This window comes from Ranitomeya variabilis, chromosome 3 (genome assembly GCF_051348905.1).
Source record: "Ranitomeya variabilis isolate aRanVar5 chromosome 3, aRanVar5.hap1, whole genome shotgun sequence".
In the NCBI taxonomy this organism is placed as follows: Eukaryota; Metazoa; Chordata; class Amphibia; order Anura; family Dendrobatidae; genus Ranitomeya; species Ranitomeya variabilis.
The window spans coordinates 780,122,347-780,139,549 of NC_135234.1; the positions used below are offsets into that span (position 1 = coordinate 780,122,347).

A 17,203-nucleotide genomic window follows, 5' to 3' on the forward strand; every position below is an offset into this window, starting at 1 on the left:
CTAACAGGATGCCTGAGGTGCGGAAGCCATCGGGATTCAGCTGGAAGGTAGGTAAGCCAAACGGGGACCCTTCTCCCTCTGCCGGCCCATCACCAGTGCTGTCCGAGCCCAACTCCTATGGGATCCCGGGGAATAGATTGTTTATGTGATGCACGCCGGTGCTTCTCCTGCAACAAAGTGGGACATGTTAGCGCTGTCTGCCCTGATATGGAGAAACGCACAACCATAAAGTATCAGAGGCTATTCCCACCAATGTGTTGCTAGGCACGGGCCTGGGGAGGATGGTATCCCACTATATTTCTCCCCTTCAAGTAAATGCTACAGAGGTGGAAGCAAGTGACCCACCCGAGATCCCATGCAAGGGAGAATGTACCACTGCACAGGACTGTACGTATGTGGCAGCTGTGACCCGGAGTCAGGCTGCGGCTCAGACTCAACCCCAGACATTAGAGGATGAGTCTCAGACAGAACTTCCAGAACAGGAGGCCCATACTGTGGACCCGGAGTCACCTCACATGGCAGACCAACCAAGGTTCCTGATAACTGACACTGAAGACTACCAGGGCCTGGCAGTCACACTAGGCCAGGGCCTGCAGGCTGACAGTCAGAGCTTCCAGGAGGCCCTGCGGACAGATGTCAGTCTAGAAGAGCTCAGCTGTCTTGCAGACCGACCCCCTGCTGCTTCTGACAGAGAGAGTATACTGGGACCAGGGCAGACTGTATAAAGAGACACTCCCTACGGATATTACAGAACCTTGGGACTGTGAAAAGCTGCTCGTCATTCCTTATCTATTTAGGGAACAATTATTGAGAATTGCCCATGAAATTCCTTTGGCCGGACACCTTGGAATACAAAAGACTAAAGCTCGCCTGACACATAACTTCTATTGGCCCAAGATGGGGACAGATATTGCCAATTACTGCCGATCATGTGTAGTTTGTCAGAGTTGGAAAGTCCGGGAATATACAGAAAGCTCCATTGATACCACTGCCTGTGATCGATGAGCCTTTCCAGCAAGTGGCTGTGGATATCATAGGGCCACTTGCAATCCCTAGCAGTTCTGGCAAAAAGTACATCCTCACAGTGGTGGACTATGCTACACGATACCCGGAAGCTGTGGCACTGTCCTCCATCCGAGCAGACAAAGTGGCGGATGCTTTACTGACTGTGTTCTCTCGTGTGGGTTTCCCCAGGGAAATGTTAACCGATCAGGGAACCCAGATCATGTCCGAGCTGATGGAAAGCCTCTGTGAGAGGATACAAGTGCAGCATGTTGTGGCCAGCGCCTATCATCCCCAAACCAACGGACTCTGCGAGCGTTTTAATGGAACATTAAAGCAAATGCTCAAAATGCTGGTGGAGCCTGAAGGGAAAGACTGGGAGCGGTACCTCCTCCATCTGTTGTTTGCCTACAGAGAGGTACCCCAGGCGTCTACTGGATTCTCCCCCTTTGAACTGGTTTATGGGAGGAGGGTCAGGGGGCCACTTGATCTGATTAAGGACTGTTGGGAGGACGAACCAAAAACTACGGGAGTCTCAGTGGTTGAATATGTACTGCGGCTCAGAAAGAGAATGCAAAAACTGAGCAACCTGGCCCATGAGAACGTGACCCAGGCCCAAATCAGCCAGAAGGTCTGGTACGACCGTAATGCCAGACTGAGGGCCTATGAGGAGGGGCAGAAGGTTTGGGTGTTGGTCCTTATGTTACAGAAATTGCAGGCCACATTGGAGGGACCATATACTGTACACAAGCGGCTAAATATGTGGTGACCCTAGATGAGCATGCAAAGCGTCAGAAAGTATTTTATGTAAATATGTTGAAGTCTCATGATGCCAGGGAGACCTGTGTCTTACCTGTGTGTAGCCAGCCTGAAGAGGGGGAGGCTGATCTGTTACTGGATGTGGGGGCCGGGACTCAGTACGTGGAGTCCCTGGAGTCAGCAGAGTTTAACCCTGAGCTATCCCACAGTCAGAGGTCTGAGCTGATGGGGCGCTCAGGGAGTTCACCGAAGTCTTCACAGGGCAGCCTGGGAGGACGCGCTTAGGGTACTTTCACACTAGCGTCGTACGACGCACGTTGCAATGCGTCGTTTTGGAGAAAAAACGCATCCTGCAAAATTGCCTGCAGGATGCGTTTTTTCTCCATACACTTGCATTAGCGACGCATTGCGATGCATTGCCACACGTTGCATGTCGTGCGACGGATGCGTCGTGTTGTGGCGGACCGTTTGCACAAAAAAACGTTACATGTAGCTTTTTTTGTGCGTCGTGTCCGCCATTTCCGACCATGCGCGGCCGGAACTCCGCCCCCTCCTCCCCGGACATCACAATGGGGCAGCGGATGCGTTGTAAAACTGCATCCGCTGCCTCCGTTGTTTTTCACAGTATGCGTCGGTACATGTAACGTTTTTTTGCTCCCGGCGGACCGCCACAACACAACGACGGTTGCGACGTGTGGCAATCCGTCGCAATGCGTCGCTAATGTTAGTCAATGGAGAACAAACTCATCCTGCAAGCACTTTTGCAGGATGCGTTTTTTCTGCAAAACGACGCATTGTGACGGATTGCAGTTAACGCTAGTGTGAAAGTAGCCTTAGCAGCTCACCATGTGGACACTGGCACTAATCCCCCAGTACGGCAGTCTGCATACCGTGTGTCAGCAGAGGTGAAGGCACACATGAGGGAACAGGTAGAGGAGATGCTGAAACTCAAGGTGATACAAAAATCCCAGAGTGCCTGGGCCTCGCCTGTGGTTCTTGTTCCAAAAAAGGACCGCACTACCCGGTTCTGTGTAGACTACAGGAAATTAAATGTACTGACTACATGTGAGTTCTACCCCATGCCGAGGATAGATGAGCTGTTAGAGCAGCTAGCTAAAGCATCGTACCTCACCATCATGGACCTGAGTAGGGGATACTGGCAGATACCCCTGACCAGAGAAACTCAGGAGAGGTCTGCCTTTATAACGCCATTCGGGCCGTTTGAGCTGGTGATGCCCTTTGGTATGAAGAATGCCCCTGCGACCCTCCAGAGGTTGGTCAATCACTTATTGGAAGGATCTGATGATTTTGCCATTGCTTATCTCGATGATATAGCCATTTTTAGTAATTCTTGGGAGGAACACCTCGTACATCTTTCTCAGGTGTTGCAAAGGCTTAAAACTGCAGTTCTTACTCTTAAGCCGTGGAAGTGTCAGGTAGCCATGCAGGGAGTACAATACCTAGGAGAAATCAATCATGGCAATGCTGATGGTTTATCTCACCAAGGTGGGGCAGAACCAGATATGCTCGGGAGCTGACCTACAAGTCAACCACGTTCATAAGGAGGGAGGTGTAGTGAAATATATATAGGTATATACTGTATGTGTGTAGTGAAATATGTATAGGTTTATTGTGTGACTAGCAGTAATATAACATCTGTTCTGAAGGCTGTAGGTCTCACAACACATGGTATCCTGAGCAAGCAGTCTACTGTCTCCAATATCGCCAGGGGGTTTTGCTGGGAACCAGGAAGAAGGGGAAGCATTTCACACCTTCTAGTTTTTTTGCAGGGAGATGTCAATTACAGCCTGACGCTATCTATCTGTGAGAACTTACACAGAGAATTTAAGAGGAAATAATATATTCATTGGGGGAGCGGCTGTGGTCCAATCAAAAACAAGCAATTATAATAAACTGAGGCTGTTCTAGAAATCTGACCTCCAAGTTAACTCTATAAATTAGGCTTATACGCATACAAAGCTGTTCACAGATTGAGGGCAGCAGAGCTGATGTGTTCCAGTCCATATTCGTCCCCCCTCAGGGAGCAGAAAGCAGACTACAAAATTAGCTATTTCTTTAAGTTTTCTCCTGTTTATTCTTACACCTGTTTTGCTTATTTGTATGTCTTTTTATTACCATATTTTTTTACCGTTTTTATTGTAAGCACTGTACCTTTTTGTATTAAATCCTAAAACTTTAACAAGTTGAACCCTGCTTGTTGTAAAGAATCCATAGCCTTAAACTGTGTGAGCCTCATGATTGGCAGACAGTAGTAGTAATATTTCCGGGACTCATCGCCCGTGTGTTCGGTGAGTGGTGGCAGCGTGTATGAGCGGGTGTGTGGCCTGGGTCGGTGTGTGATTTATGCTCCCATTACAGCATAGGACAGAGGTTGAATGCTGGACAGAGAGGGAAGATAGATTAACCCTTGCAGGCACAACCCCAAGTCGCGTGCTGAGAAGTGGGTACGTGACAAATTGGTGGCAGCACGGTGGGATCCGTGACACCAAACAAGGCAAGTCGTTGTTGCCCGACCACCACAACCCCTTTGTATACCAGACCAATGCCCTAACCCCATAACTTCCCTCTCCAAAATCACTGAAAGACAGCTTGCTCATCTCTCCATATCACACCTCACCACTTGTGCACTTGACCCCATCCCACCTCCTCCCCAACCTCACCACTACAATAATCACATCCCTAACCCATCTCTTCAATCTATCACTAACTTGATACCTTCCCCTCTGCTTTCAAACATGCCACAATCACACCTATCCTCAAAAAACCAACCCTCGACCCAACCACTATGTCCAGCTATCACCCAATACTGCTGCTCCCATACACATCCAAACTCCTGGAGCAGCATGTCCGTGCTGAACTTTCCTCTCACCTTGCATCTAACGCTCTCTTCGACAACCTACAATCTGGCCTCCGTCCCCACCATTCCACTGAGACTGCGCTGAGCAAACTTACGAACAACTTACAACCAAAGCTAACAGACAATTCTCAATACTCCTCCTCCTAGACCTGTCCTCTGCCTTCAACACAGTTGACCACTGCCTCCTACTACAGATCCTCTCCTCCTTTGGTGTCAAATACCTTGCCCTATCCTGGACCTCCTCATTAGTTACCAACCGCACATTTAGCATTTCCTACTCCCACACTACCTCTTCATCTCGCCCTCTCTCTGTTGCAGTCCCCCAAGGCTCTGTCCTAGAACCCCTTCTCTTCTCAATCTATACACTCGGCCTGGGACAACTCATAAGGTCCTATGGCTTCCAGTACCATCTATATGCTGATGACACTCAGATCTACCTCTCTGGCCCAGACGTCACCTCTCTGCTCTCCAGAATCCTGGTGTGTCTATCAGCCATATCCTCCTTCTTCTCCTCTCGCTTTCTCAAACACAATGTGGACAAATCTGAACTAATCATATTTCCTCCATTTCGCACACCGTCCCTACCTGATCTATCTATCACAATAAATGAATTCACACTTTCCCCTGTCCCAGTAATCCGCTGCCCCAGAGTAACCCTTGACTCTGCCCTGTCCTTCAAACCACACATCCAAGCTCTCGCCACCTCCTGTCGCCTTCAGCTAAAAAATATCTCCAGAATCCGTCCTTTCCTCAACCCACACTCTACCAAAGTGCTTGTGCATGCCCTAATCATCTCCCGCCTCGACTACTGCAACATCCTCTTTTATGGCCTGCCTTCTAACACTCTCGCACCCCTCCAGTCCATCCTTAACTCTGCTGCCCGACTAATCCATCTCTGTCCTCGCTACTCCTCCGCTTCCCCTCTTTGCAAATCCCTTCACTGGCTCCCAATTTCCCAGCGTATCCAATTTAAACTACTAACACTGACCTACAAAGCCATCCATAACCTGTCTCCTCCATATATCTCTGAACTAATCTCTCAATATCTTCCCTCACGTAATCTCTGGTCCTCCCAAGACCTCCTTCTCTCCTCCACGCTTATTCGCTCCTCACTCAATCGCCTCCAAGACTTCTCCCGAATATCCCCCATCCTCTGGAATTCTCTGCCCCAACACGTCCGATTATCCACCACATTTGGATCCATCAAACGGAACCTGAAAACCCATCTCTTCAAAAAAAAGCTTACAGTCTGCACTGACCACACGGCCACCTCAACACCATTGGAGCTACTGCAACCCCTCTTCCCTCTGTCATTGTTAGTTTTGTTTACTGTAAGTGATATTTGTATTTTGATGTAACCCAGTCTAATGTACAGACCATGGAATTAATGGTACTATATAAATTAATAACAATAAAAATAAAAAAAAAACTGGGGGGGTTTTGTGGGCCAGAATGGAGAACCTCGACTCAGAAGAGAGGAAAGGTGAACAAAAATAATGTACCAAGATTTGGGGGGATGCTAGCCGAAAAAGAGGTTACTGCCAATCCTGGGGATCAGTCAGAGCCGTCTGGGTAGAAGATGACTGTGACCCAACCTAGGACATAGCAGTGTGGCTCTGGCGGGCCCCTAACGTGCTCAGACGGTGGAGACAAGGTGCCGGCAGCAGTACAGGACACAGACTGACCACCTGCTGAGCTGGGGTCCTAGTGAATGCAAATGCAATGGTCCTGATATCGAAGAGAGATGAGACAAGGTGAGATTCCGCACTGATCCCTTGTATTGCACCAGACAAGAGTGGCCAAACTGTGTTTCCCAAACCCAAGAAATAATAAAAATAAATTAAGAGTAAAATTAACGTGAGCTACGCTCATCTGGTGTTAGTTCAGGGCCATATGTGCAGTCGCCTGCGCCAAGGAGCCGATTTCTTCTGGTCTTCGTGTCTACACTGACCACTATAATGCTTGGAGAATACGTGGTGCCGATTGACATATCGCTATGGGGGGCGAGCTGCAGACCCCCATATATGCACGTGGTGTCACATTGCAGCCATTACAGTGACAAGCTGGTAAATGGAGCACATTCATCTTAATGCAAATGATATCATGGAGTCGAGGCTCTGGCCACTCTTCTAGACTGAACGTTATACCTAAAAGTAGGAATACTGGAAATAATAGATCAGAAGTCTGGACATCCTTCCCTTTATTATTCCAAAGTTCCATCTTGTCTTTATCTCCACACACATCCAGAGCTGCAGCCACAATTCTGCGGTTACCTGAAGTCTTATACTCCAGTCACCTCTAGTTCATCTGAGCTTTGGACAGTGACAACAGCAGCTCTGGATGTGAGTGGAGTGGACCCGATGTGGTTGGATCAGTACATCTGGAGTGGGGGTTTGCACAGTTACTCGATGTGATGCGGAGATTTGTGCGCTTCAAGGCTGAAGATTTGGGGTGAAGGGGCTGCAGAGCTGACAACTCCGGGGCTCTCAGGCATGGAGCACGTGCAGCAGCGACTCCCCCCGTTCTGTGCCGCTGAGCACAGATTTAGGATGAAACAATTCGGGTTTATATTTTTTGGAACAACAGAGAACAAAAGTCTTAAATAAAAGTATAACCTAGGTCTACAAGTGGAGTTTAGATGGGGTGATATCACAGCGGGGGCAGCAGCTCGCCGACCCCTCCGCCCGCCGCTGCCTCTGACACCGCCGCCTCCTTGTTCTTAGAGTCATGCTGGTGATTTGTGTGCTCGTGTCGCATCCGGGCGGACCTAGAGCAGAAGCTCCGGCCACAGACCTGGCAGCTGAAGGGGCGCTCTCCGGTGTGTGTCCGCAGGTGGTTGATGAGGCTCGGCTTCTGGGAGAAGCAGCGCAGGCACACGTCGCACTGGTACGGCTGCTCCCCGGTGTGGATCCGCTGGTGGCGGAGGAGGACGGAGCTGCACTTGAAGCTCTTGTTGCACTGCGGACAGGTGAAGGGCCGCTCGCCGGTGTGTGTCCTCTGGTGCCGCACCAGTGAGAAGTTGCAGTTGAAGGTCTGGCCGCACTCGCGGCACATGAACGTGCCGTCTCCTTTGTGGCTCCTCAGGTGTCGCCTCAGATCTTTGGAGCTGGAGAAGTTCAGGTGACAGATGCCGCACTTATGGACTTGCTGCCCAGGAGAGACAGAGATCAGCGGCTCAGGGTAGATGATTCCCGGCTGCTGTCTACAGTGCAAGTTTCGGTGGCGGAGGAGAGACGACCGGTGCCCGAAGCCGTTCCCACAGTCGGGGCAGACATAGCACGGGCCGTCCTCGTGTATCTTCTGGTGCTCATGGAGGAGAGACTCCGAACGGAAGAACTTCCCACAGACTGGACAGATGCAACTGCTGCACCCTTCCCGCTCCATCTGCGGCGACTTCTCCTCGCTTGGGGCTTCTGTTTTAACATCTCCGTGATTGCCGTCACTATTGCGCTCTTCCCCGTGTGTTTCCTGGGTCCCGGTGGCTTTATCAGCATGTGGCCGCTGCCCGTCTTGCTCCTGGTGCTCAGGCTCCTGCTTCACACAAGGTTTATCCTTCTCCCGTTTGTCGCCTTTCTTGCAGATTTTCTCAGAACCTTAGAAGGAAAAAAAAACAAAAAACGACAACTTACATTTGCGTTTGCCGTGGACTCTTACATGACGCACCGGTCACCATTACGCGGCCCAGTAAGATGACATGATGGACAGATCTACAAACCACTGCACCGAAAATACGGTGCTCAGCTAAACACTCCACTAGACCAGCGGGGATGTAGTCACATTACTTACTGGACCACCAGGGCTGTTCTATTGACCCACCAAGGTGTTAGGAGCCCAAGCACTGGTACTTAGATGAACACACCAGACCACCAGGGGCATGATTAACCTGTCATACTAGACCCAGAAATGGTATTAAATTAACCCACGAGACCATAATATCACCCCCTGCTCTATATAGACCTCAGCTTGTCAGAGACGTACGTCTTATTAATGAGGCGAGAAGACTACTGCACCTCCCGGCACCTCAAGGAAGCTCTTCACCCAGGCATCAAAAGGAGCGAGCAATGAGAATGAAGTGTTCGATCCTTCTCACCCCCGAACTCATCTGTTACAGTCAACAGTCTAAAGAAGCTAACACTGAGCTAAAACATGGGGAAAAAGCCCGCGAAGAGGCCAGGGATCTGGGAAACCCGCTAGATGGGCCTTGGATCTGGTAAACCCGCTAGATGGGCCAGGGATCTGGTAAACCCGCTAGATGGGCCACGGATCTGGTAAACCCGCTAGATGGGCCTTGGATCTGGTAAACACGCTAGATGGGCCAGGGATCTGGTAAACACGCTAGATGGGCCAGGGATCTGGTAAACACGCTAGATGGGCCAGGGATCTGGTAAACACGCTAGATGGGCCACGGATCTGGTAAACCCGCTAGATGGGCCAGGGATCTGGGAAACACGCTAGATGGGCCAGGGATCTGGGAAACACGCTAGATGGGCCAGGGATCTGGTAAACCCGCTAGATGGGCCAGGGATCTGGTAAACCCGCTAGATGGGCCAGGGATCTGGTAAACCCGCTAGATGGGCCAGGGATCCAGTAAACCCCCTAGATGGGCCAGGGATATTATGTATGAGGGTGCGTGGGATGAACGCTTGCTGATGGCCATGGGATCACACGCACCTTGTCCTTCGAGAAGGTGATTCTGCTCGTGACGCAGCAGTGCCGAGCGGGAGCAGAAGCTCCGGCCACAGACCCAGCAGCTATAGGGGCGCTCGCCGGTGTGGGTCCTCAGGTGGATGATGAGGCTGGTCTTCTGGGAGAAGCCCTTGGTGCACACCTCGCACTGATAGGGCAGATCGGGGGAGTGGATCCGCTGGTGGCGGAGGAGGACGGAGCTGCACTTGAAGCTCTTGTTGCACTGCAGACAGGTGAAGGGCCGCTCGCCGGTGTGTGTCCTCTGGTGCCGCACCAGGTAAAAGTTACTGGTGAAGGTGCGGCCGCACTGGCGACACAAGTAGCGCTGGTCCCCGCCATGAGTCTTCAGGTGCCTCTTCATCTCCCCGGAGTCTTGGCAGAGCACCTGGCAGATGCCGCAGCGGTAGCTGGGCCGGGACTCTAAGGAGCGAATGCTGACGTTACAGAGCAGACTCTCCTGCGCTGCCAGGAAGGTGCGATAGTCGTAAGGAGCCTGCTGTGACCCCTCACCGCCACCGTTCTGCTCCTTCCCATCACCCTGAACCGCAGCTCTCTTATCCAGGACTGGACCTTCTAGGGTCACCGCCAGGGTCCTGTCGGGTAAGGGGCCAGTCCTTGCAGGGTTCGCATCGCCCATCTGAGCGATCTTGTGACTCTCCGGTGTCCTTTTTTTATCACCTGCAAAATAAAAATACTGGGTCACCGGGTCGCCATGTATCGATTAATGTACAACCAGAAGCCTGGGCCAATCTTACTTCTGTGCAAAATGATGGCCCGCCCAATCAAGACGCCGGGAGGAATCCCCCCACACCGATCCCCATGTACCACGTCTCCCAGCCAGCACCTACCTTTGCAGTTCTTCATGATGTCATGGCGGCTGCGCTGGTGTCGTAGCATGGCCGAGCGGGAATAGAAGGCTCGGCCGCAGACGAAGCAGATGTACGGCCGCTCCCCGGTGTGAGTCCTGATGTGGATGACCAGGCTCGCCCTCTGGGAGAAGCCTCGCCAGCACAGCTTGCACTTAAAGGGCTGCTCTCCCGTGTGCGTCCTCTGGTGCCTCACCAAGAAGTAGTTGCAGTTGAAGTCGCGGCCGCAGTCCTGGCACGTGTAGCGGCCGTCGTTCACATGACTCGCCAGATGTTTCCTCAGCTCGCTCAGGCCCCGGAACTTGGCGGTGCAGAGGCCACATTTCTGAACCAGCTCCGAGGTGTCGGTGAGGACGCGGCTCACGCTGGGAACCTTCAGGTTCTCGTTCAGGCAGCGAGACTTCTGGTGGCGGAGGAGGGTGGAGCGGTAGCTGAAGCTCTTGCCACATTCAATGCAGGGGAAGGGCTGCCCTCCGGCGTGCATCCTCTGGTGCTCCGCAAACAGCAGCGCAGACCGGAAGGTCTTACCGCAGTCCGGGCAGATGATGCCGCCATCGTCCTTCGGGTCCTGACTCTCCACCTTCCAAGGACCTTTGTTACCTGGTGAAGGCGGCTTCCACTCGCCGCCCCGAGGATCTCTGGACACTTCTTCAGGCTTTATTAGACGTTCCGCCCCTGCATGATAAACGGGGTAAATCACTGATCAGTCTAGTCCTCCAGTCACCTCCAGAGCTGCACTCACTATTCTGCTGTTACACCGTGTCTTATCCTGCAGTCACTTCCAGAGCTGCACTCACTATTCTGCTGTTACATCGTGTCTTATCCTCCAGTCACCTCCAGAGCTGCAGTCACTATTCTGCTGTTACATCGTGTCTTATCCCCCAGTCACCTCCAGAGCTGCAGTCACTATTCTACTGTTACATCATGTCTTATCCCCCAGTCACCTCCGGAGCTGCAGTCACTATTCTGCTGTTACATCTTGTCTTATCCCCCAGTCACCTCCGGAGCTGCACTCATTCTGCTGTTACATCGTGTCTTATCCCCCAGTCACCTCCAGAGCTGCAGTCACTATTCTACTGTTACATCATGTCTTATCCTCCAGAGCTGCAGTCACTATTCTGCTGTTACACTATAATATAACACTAGATCCAGTGTTTGGACACTGCGGACGCCGTACGACTTACCACCATCTTCCTCACTGCCGGGGCGGCTGCCATCTTGATCTCCTCCCCGCAGATTTCCTTGCAGGTTCCCGGAGCCGATCTGCTGCTTTATCCGCGGTGAACTCTTCTCCTCGGAGATGGAGCAGTCACTTCCCGACCTCTTCATCCCCAAATCTTCACTGTGCGGCGGCTGCTGCTGAAATCTCTCAGCTGAGGACAAAAAGTGAGAAATCAGAATCACAACCTCCATTCTTATAAGTGACGGATCTATAGATCAGATACAGATAGATGGAGCAGATAAGTGACGGATCTATAGATCAGATAGATAGATGGAGCAGATAAGTGACGGATCTATAGATCAGATACAGATAGATGGAGCAGATAAGTGACGTCTATAGATCAGATACAGATAGATGGAGCAGATAAGTGACGGATCTATAGATCAGATACAGATAGATGGAGCAGATAAGTGACGGATCTATAGATCAGATACAGATAGATGGAGCAGATAAGTGACGTCTATAGATCAGATACAGATAGATGGAGCAGATAAGTGACGGATCTATAGATCAGATACAGATAGATGGAGCAGATAAGTGACGGATCTATAGATCAGATACAGATAGATGGAGCAGATAAGTGACGTCTATAGATCAGATACAGATAGATGGAGCAGATAAGTGACGGATCTATAGATCAGATACAGATAGATGGAGCAGATAAGTGACGTCTATAGATCAGATACAGATAGATGGAGCAGATAAGTGACGTCTATAGATCAGACACAGATAGATGGAGCAGATAAGTGACGGATCTATAGATCAGATACAGATAGATGGAGCAGATAAGTGACGGATCTATAGATCAGATACAGATAGATGGAGCAGATAAGTGACGTCTATAGATCAGATACAGATAGATGGAGCAGATAAGTGACGGATCTATAGATCAGATACAGATAGATGGAGCAGATAAGTGACGGATCTATAGATCAGATACAGATAGATGGAGCAGATAAGTGACGTCTATAGATCAGATACAGATAGATGGAGCAGATAAGTGACGGATCTATAGATCAGATACAGATAGATGGAGCAGATAAGTGACGGATCTATAGATCAGATACAGATAGATGGAGCAGATAAGTGACGGATCTATAGATCAGATACAGATAGATGGAGCAGATACGTGACGGATCTATAGATCAGATGCAGATAGATGGAGCAGATAAGTGACGTCTATAGATCAGATACAGATAGATGGAGCAGATAAGTGACGTCTATAGATCAGATACAGATAGATGGAGCAGATAAGTGACGTCTATAGATCAAATACAGATAGATGGGGCAGATAAGTGACGGATCTATAGATCAGACACAGATAGATGGAGCAGATAAGTGACGTCTATAGATCAGATACAGATAGATGGAGCAGATAAGTGACGGATCTATAGATCAGATACAGATAGATGGAGCAGATAAGTGACGGATCTATAGATCAGATACAGATAGATGGAGCAGATAAGTGACGGATCTATAGATCAGATACAGATAGATGGAGCAGATAAGTGACGGATCTATAGATCAGATACAGATAGATGGAGCAGATAAGTGACGTCTATAGATCAGATACAGATAGATGGAGCAGATAAGTGACGTCTATAGATCAGATACAGATAGATGGAGCAGATAAGTGACGGATCTATAGATCAGATACAGATAGATGGAGCAGATAAGTGACGGATCTATAGATCAGATACAGATAGATGGAGCAGATAAGTGACGGATCTATAGATCAGATACAGATAGATGGGGCAGATAAGTGACGTCTATAGATCAGATACAGATAGATGGAGCAGATAAGTGACGGATCTATAGATCACATACAGATAGATGGAGCAGATAAGTGACGGATCTATAGATCAGATCCAGATAGATGGAGCAGATAAGTGACGGATCTATAGATCAGATACAGATAGATGGAGCAGATAAGTGACGGATCTATAGATCAGATACAGATAGATGGAGCAGATAAGTGACGTCTATAGATCAGACACAGATAGATGGAGCAGATAAGTGACGGATCTATAGATCAGACACAGATAGATGGAGCAGATAAATGACGGATCTATAGATCAGATACAGATAGATGGAGCAGATAAGTGACGTCTATAGATCAGACACAGATAGATGGAGCAGATAAGTGACGGATCTATAGATCAGATACAGATAGATGGAGCAGATAAGTGACGGATCTATAGATCAGATACAGATAGATGGAGCAGATAAGTGACGTCTATAGATCAGACACAGATAGATGGAGCAGATAAGTGACGGATCTATAGATCAGATACAGATAGATGGAGCAGATAAGTGACGGATCTATAGATCAGATACAGATAGATGGAGCAGATAAGTGACGTCTATAGATCAGATACAGAGAGATGGAGCAGATAAGTGACGGATCTATAGATCAGATACAGATAGATGGAGCAGATAAGTGACGTCTATAGATCAGATACAGATAGATGGAGCAGATAAGTGACGGATCTATAGATCAGATACAGATAGATGGAGCAGATAAGTGACGTCTATAGATCAGATACAGATAGATGGAGCAGATAAGATCAGATACAGATAGATGGAGCAGATAAGTGACGGATCTATAGATCACATACAGATAGATGGAGCAGATAAGTGACGGATCTATAGATCAGATACAGATAGATGGAGCAGATAAATGACGGATCTATAGATCAGATACAGATAGATGGAGGAGATAAATGACGGATCTATAGATCAGATACAGATAGATGGAGCAGATAAGTGACGTCTATAGATCAGATACAGATAGATGGAGCAGATAAGTGACGACGGATCTATAGATCAGATACAGATAGATGGAGCAGATAAGTGACGGATCTATAGATCAGATACAGATAGATGGAGCAGATAAGTGACGGATCTATAGATCAGATACAGATAGATGGAGCAGATAAGTGACGGATCTATAGATCAGATACAGATAGATGGAGCAGATAAGTGACGGATCTATAGATCAGATACAGATAGATGGAGCAGATAAGTGACGGATCTATAGATCAGATACAGATAGATGGAGCAGATAAGTGACGGATCTATAGATCAGATACAGATAGATGGAGCAGATAAGTGACGGATCTATAGATCAGATACAGATAGATGGAGCAGATAAGTGACGGATCTATAGATCAGATACAGATAGATGGAGCAGATAAGTGACGGATCTATAGATCAGATACAGATAGATGGAGCAGATAAGTGACGTCTATAGATCAGATACAGATAGATGGAGCAGATAAGTGACGGATCTATAGATCAGATACAGAGAGATGGAGCAGATAAGTGACGTCTATAGATCAGATACAGATAGATGGAGCAGATAAGTGACGGATCTATAGATCAGATACAGATAGATGGAGCAGATAAGTGACGGATCTATAGATCAGATACAGATAGATGGAGCAGATAAGTGACGTCTATAGATCAGATACAGATAGATGGAGCAGTTAAGTGACGGATCTAAAGATCAGATCCAGATAGATGGAGCAGATAAATGACGGATCTATAGATCAGATACAGATAGATGGAGCAGATAAGTGACGGATCTATAGATCAGATACAGATAGATGGAGCAGATAAGTGACGGATCTATAGATCAGATACAGATAGATGGAGCAGATAAGTGACGGATCTATAGATCAGATACAGATAGATGGAGCAGATAAGTGACGGATCTATAGATCAGATACAGATAGATGGAGCAGATAAGTGAAGTCTATAGATCAGATACAGATAGATGGAGCAGATAAGTGACGTCTATAGATCAGATACAGATAGATGGAGCAGATAAGTGACGGATCTATAGATCAGATACAGATAGATGGAGCAGATAAATGACGGATCTATAGATCAGATACAGATAGATGGAGCAGATAAGTGACGTCTATAGATCAGACACAGATAGATGGAGCAGATAAGTGACGGATCTATAGATCAGATACAGATAGATGGAGCAGATAAGTGACGGATCTATAGATCAGATACAGATAGATGGAGCAGATAAGTGACGTCTATAGATCAGATACAGATAGATGGAGCAGATAAGTGACGGATCTATAGATCAGATACAGATAGATGGAGCAGATAAGTGACGTCTATAGATCAGATACAGATAGATGGAGCAGATAAGTGACGGATCTATAGATCAGATACAGATAGATGGAGCAGATAAGTGACGGATCTATAGATCAGATACAGATAGATGGAGCAGATAAGTGACGTCTATAGATCAGAAACAGATAGATGGAGCAGATAAGTGACGGATCTATAGATCAGATACAGATAGATGGAGCAGATAAGTGACGTCTATAGATCAGATACAGATAGATGGAGCAGATAAGTGACGGATCTATAGATCAGATACAGATAGATGGAGCAGATAAGTGACGGATCTATAGATCAGATACAGATAGATGGAGCAGATAAGTGACGGATCTATAGATCAGATACAGATAGATGGAGCAGATAAGTGACGTCTATAGATCAGATACAGATAGATGGAGCAGATAAGTGACGGATCTATAGATCAGATACAGATAGATGGAGCAGATAAGTGACGGATCTATAGATCAGATACAGATAGATGGAGCAGATAAGTGACGGATCTATAGATCAGATACAGATAGATGGAGCAGATACGTGACGGATCTATAGATCAGATACAGATAGATGGAGCAGATAAGTGACGGATCTATAGATCAGATACAGATAGATGGAGCAGATAAGTGACGTCTATAGATCAGATACAGATAGATGGAGCAGATAAGTGACGTCTATAGATCAGATACAGATAGATGGAGCAGATAAGTGACGGATCTATAGATCAGATACAGATAGATGGAGCAGATAAGTGACGGATCTATAGATCAGATACAGATAGATGGAGCAGATAAGTGACGTCTATAGATCAGATACAGATAGATGGAGCAGATAAATGACGGATCTATAGATCAGATACAGATAGATGGAGGAGATAAATGACGGATCTATAGATCAGATACAGATAGATGGAGCAGATAAGTGACGGATCTATAGATCAGATACAGATAGATGGAGCAGATAAGTGACGTCTATAGATCAAATACAGATAGATGGAGCAGATAAGTGACGTCTATAGATCAGATACAGATAGATGGAGCAGATAAGTGACGGATCTATAGATCAGATACAGATAGATGGAGCAGATAAGTGACGGATCTATAGATCAGATACAGATAGATGGAGCAGATAAGTGACGGATCTATAGATCAGATACAGATAGATGGAGCAGATACGTGACGGATCTATAGATCAGATACAGATAGATGGAGCAGATAAGTGACGGATCTATAGATCAGATACAGATAGATGGAGCAGATAAGTGACGTCTATAGATCAGATACAGATAGATGGAGCAGATAAGTGACGGATCTATAGATCAGATCCAGATAGATGGAGCAGATAAGTGACGGATCTATAGATCAGATACAGATAGATGGAGCAGATAAGTGACGGATCTATAGATCAGATACAGATAGATGGAGCAGATAAGTGACGGATCTATAGATCAGATACAGATAGATGGAGCAGATAAGTGACGTCTATAGATCAGACACAGATAGATGGAGCAGATAAGTGACGGATCTATAGATCAGATACAGATAGATGGAGCAGATAAATGACGGATCTATAGATCAGATACAGATAGATGGAGCAGATAAGTGACGTCTATAGATCAGACACAGATAGATGGAGCAGATAAGTGACGGA

General features: G+C 47.7%; 1 protein-coding gene across 3 annotated transcripts in view; it reads right to left on the reverse strand.

The window, feature by feature from the left end:
- Window positions 1-2,862: 2,862 nt before the first annotated feature.
- LOC143817494 (uncharacterized) overlaps window positions 2,863-17,203 on the reverse strand; it is a 37,567-nt gene continuing 23,226 nt past the window's right edge. For 2 of the 3 annotated variants that reach the window (XM_077298960.1, XM_077298958.1), the window contains exons 4-7: window positions 11,376-11,564; window positions 10,174-10,866; window positions 9,311-10,003; window positions 2,863-8,232 (exon numbers count right to left, since the gene is read on the reverse strand). In XM_077298960.1, the coding sequence (XP_077155075.1) occupies window positions 7,289-8,232; window positions 9,311-10,003; window positions 10,174-10,866; window positions 11,376-11,564 (2,519 nt within the window). In that variant the 3' untranslated portion in view covers window positions 2,863-7,288. The remainder of the gene's footprint in view (window positions 8,233-9,310; window positions 10,004-10,173; window positions 10,867-11,375; window positions 11,565-17,203) is intronic. The other variant, XM_077298959.1, reaches the window with a different exon arrangement.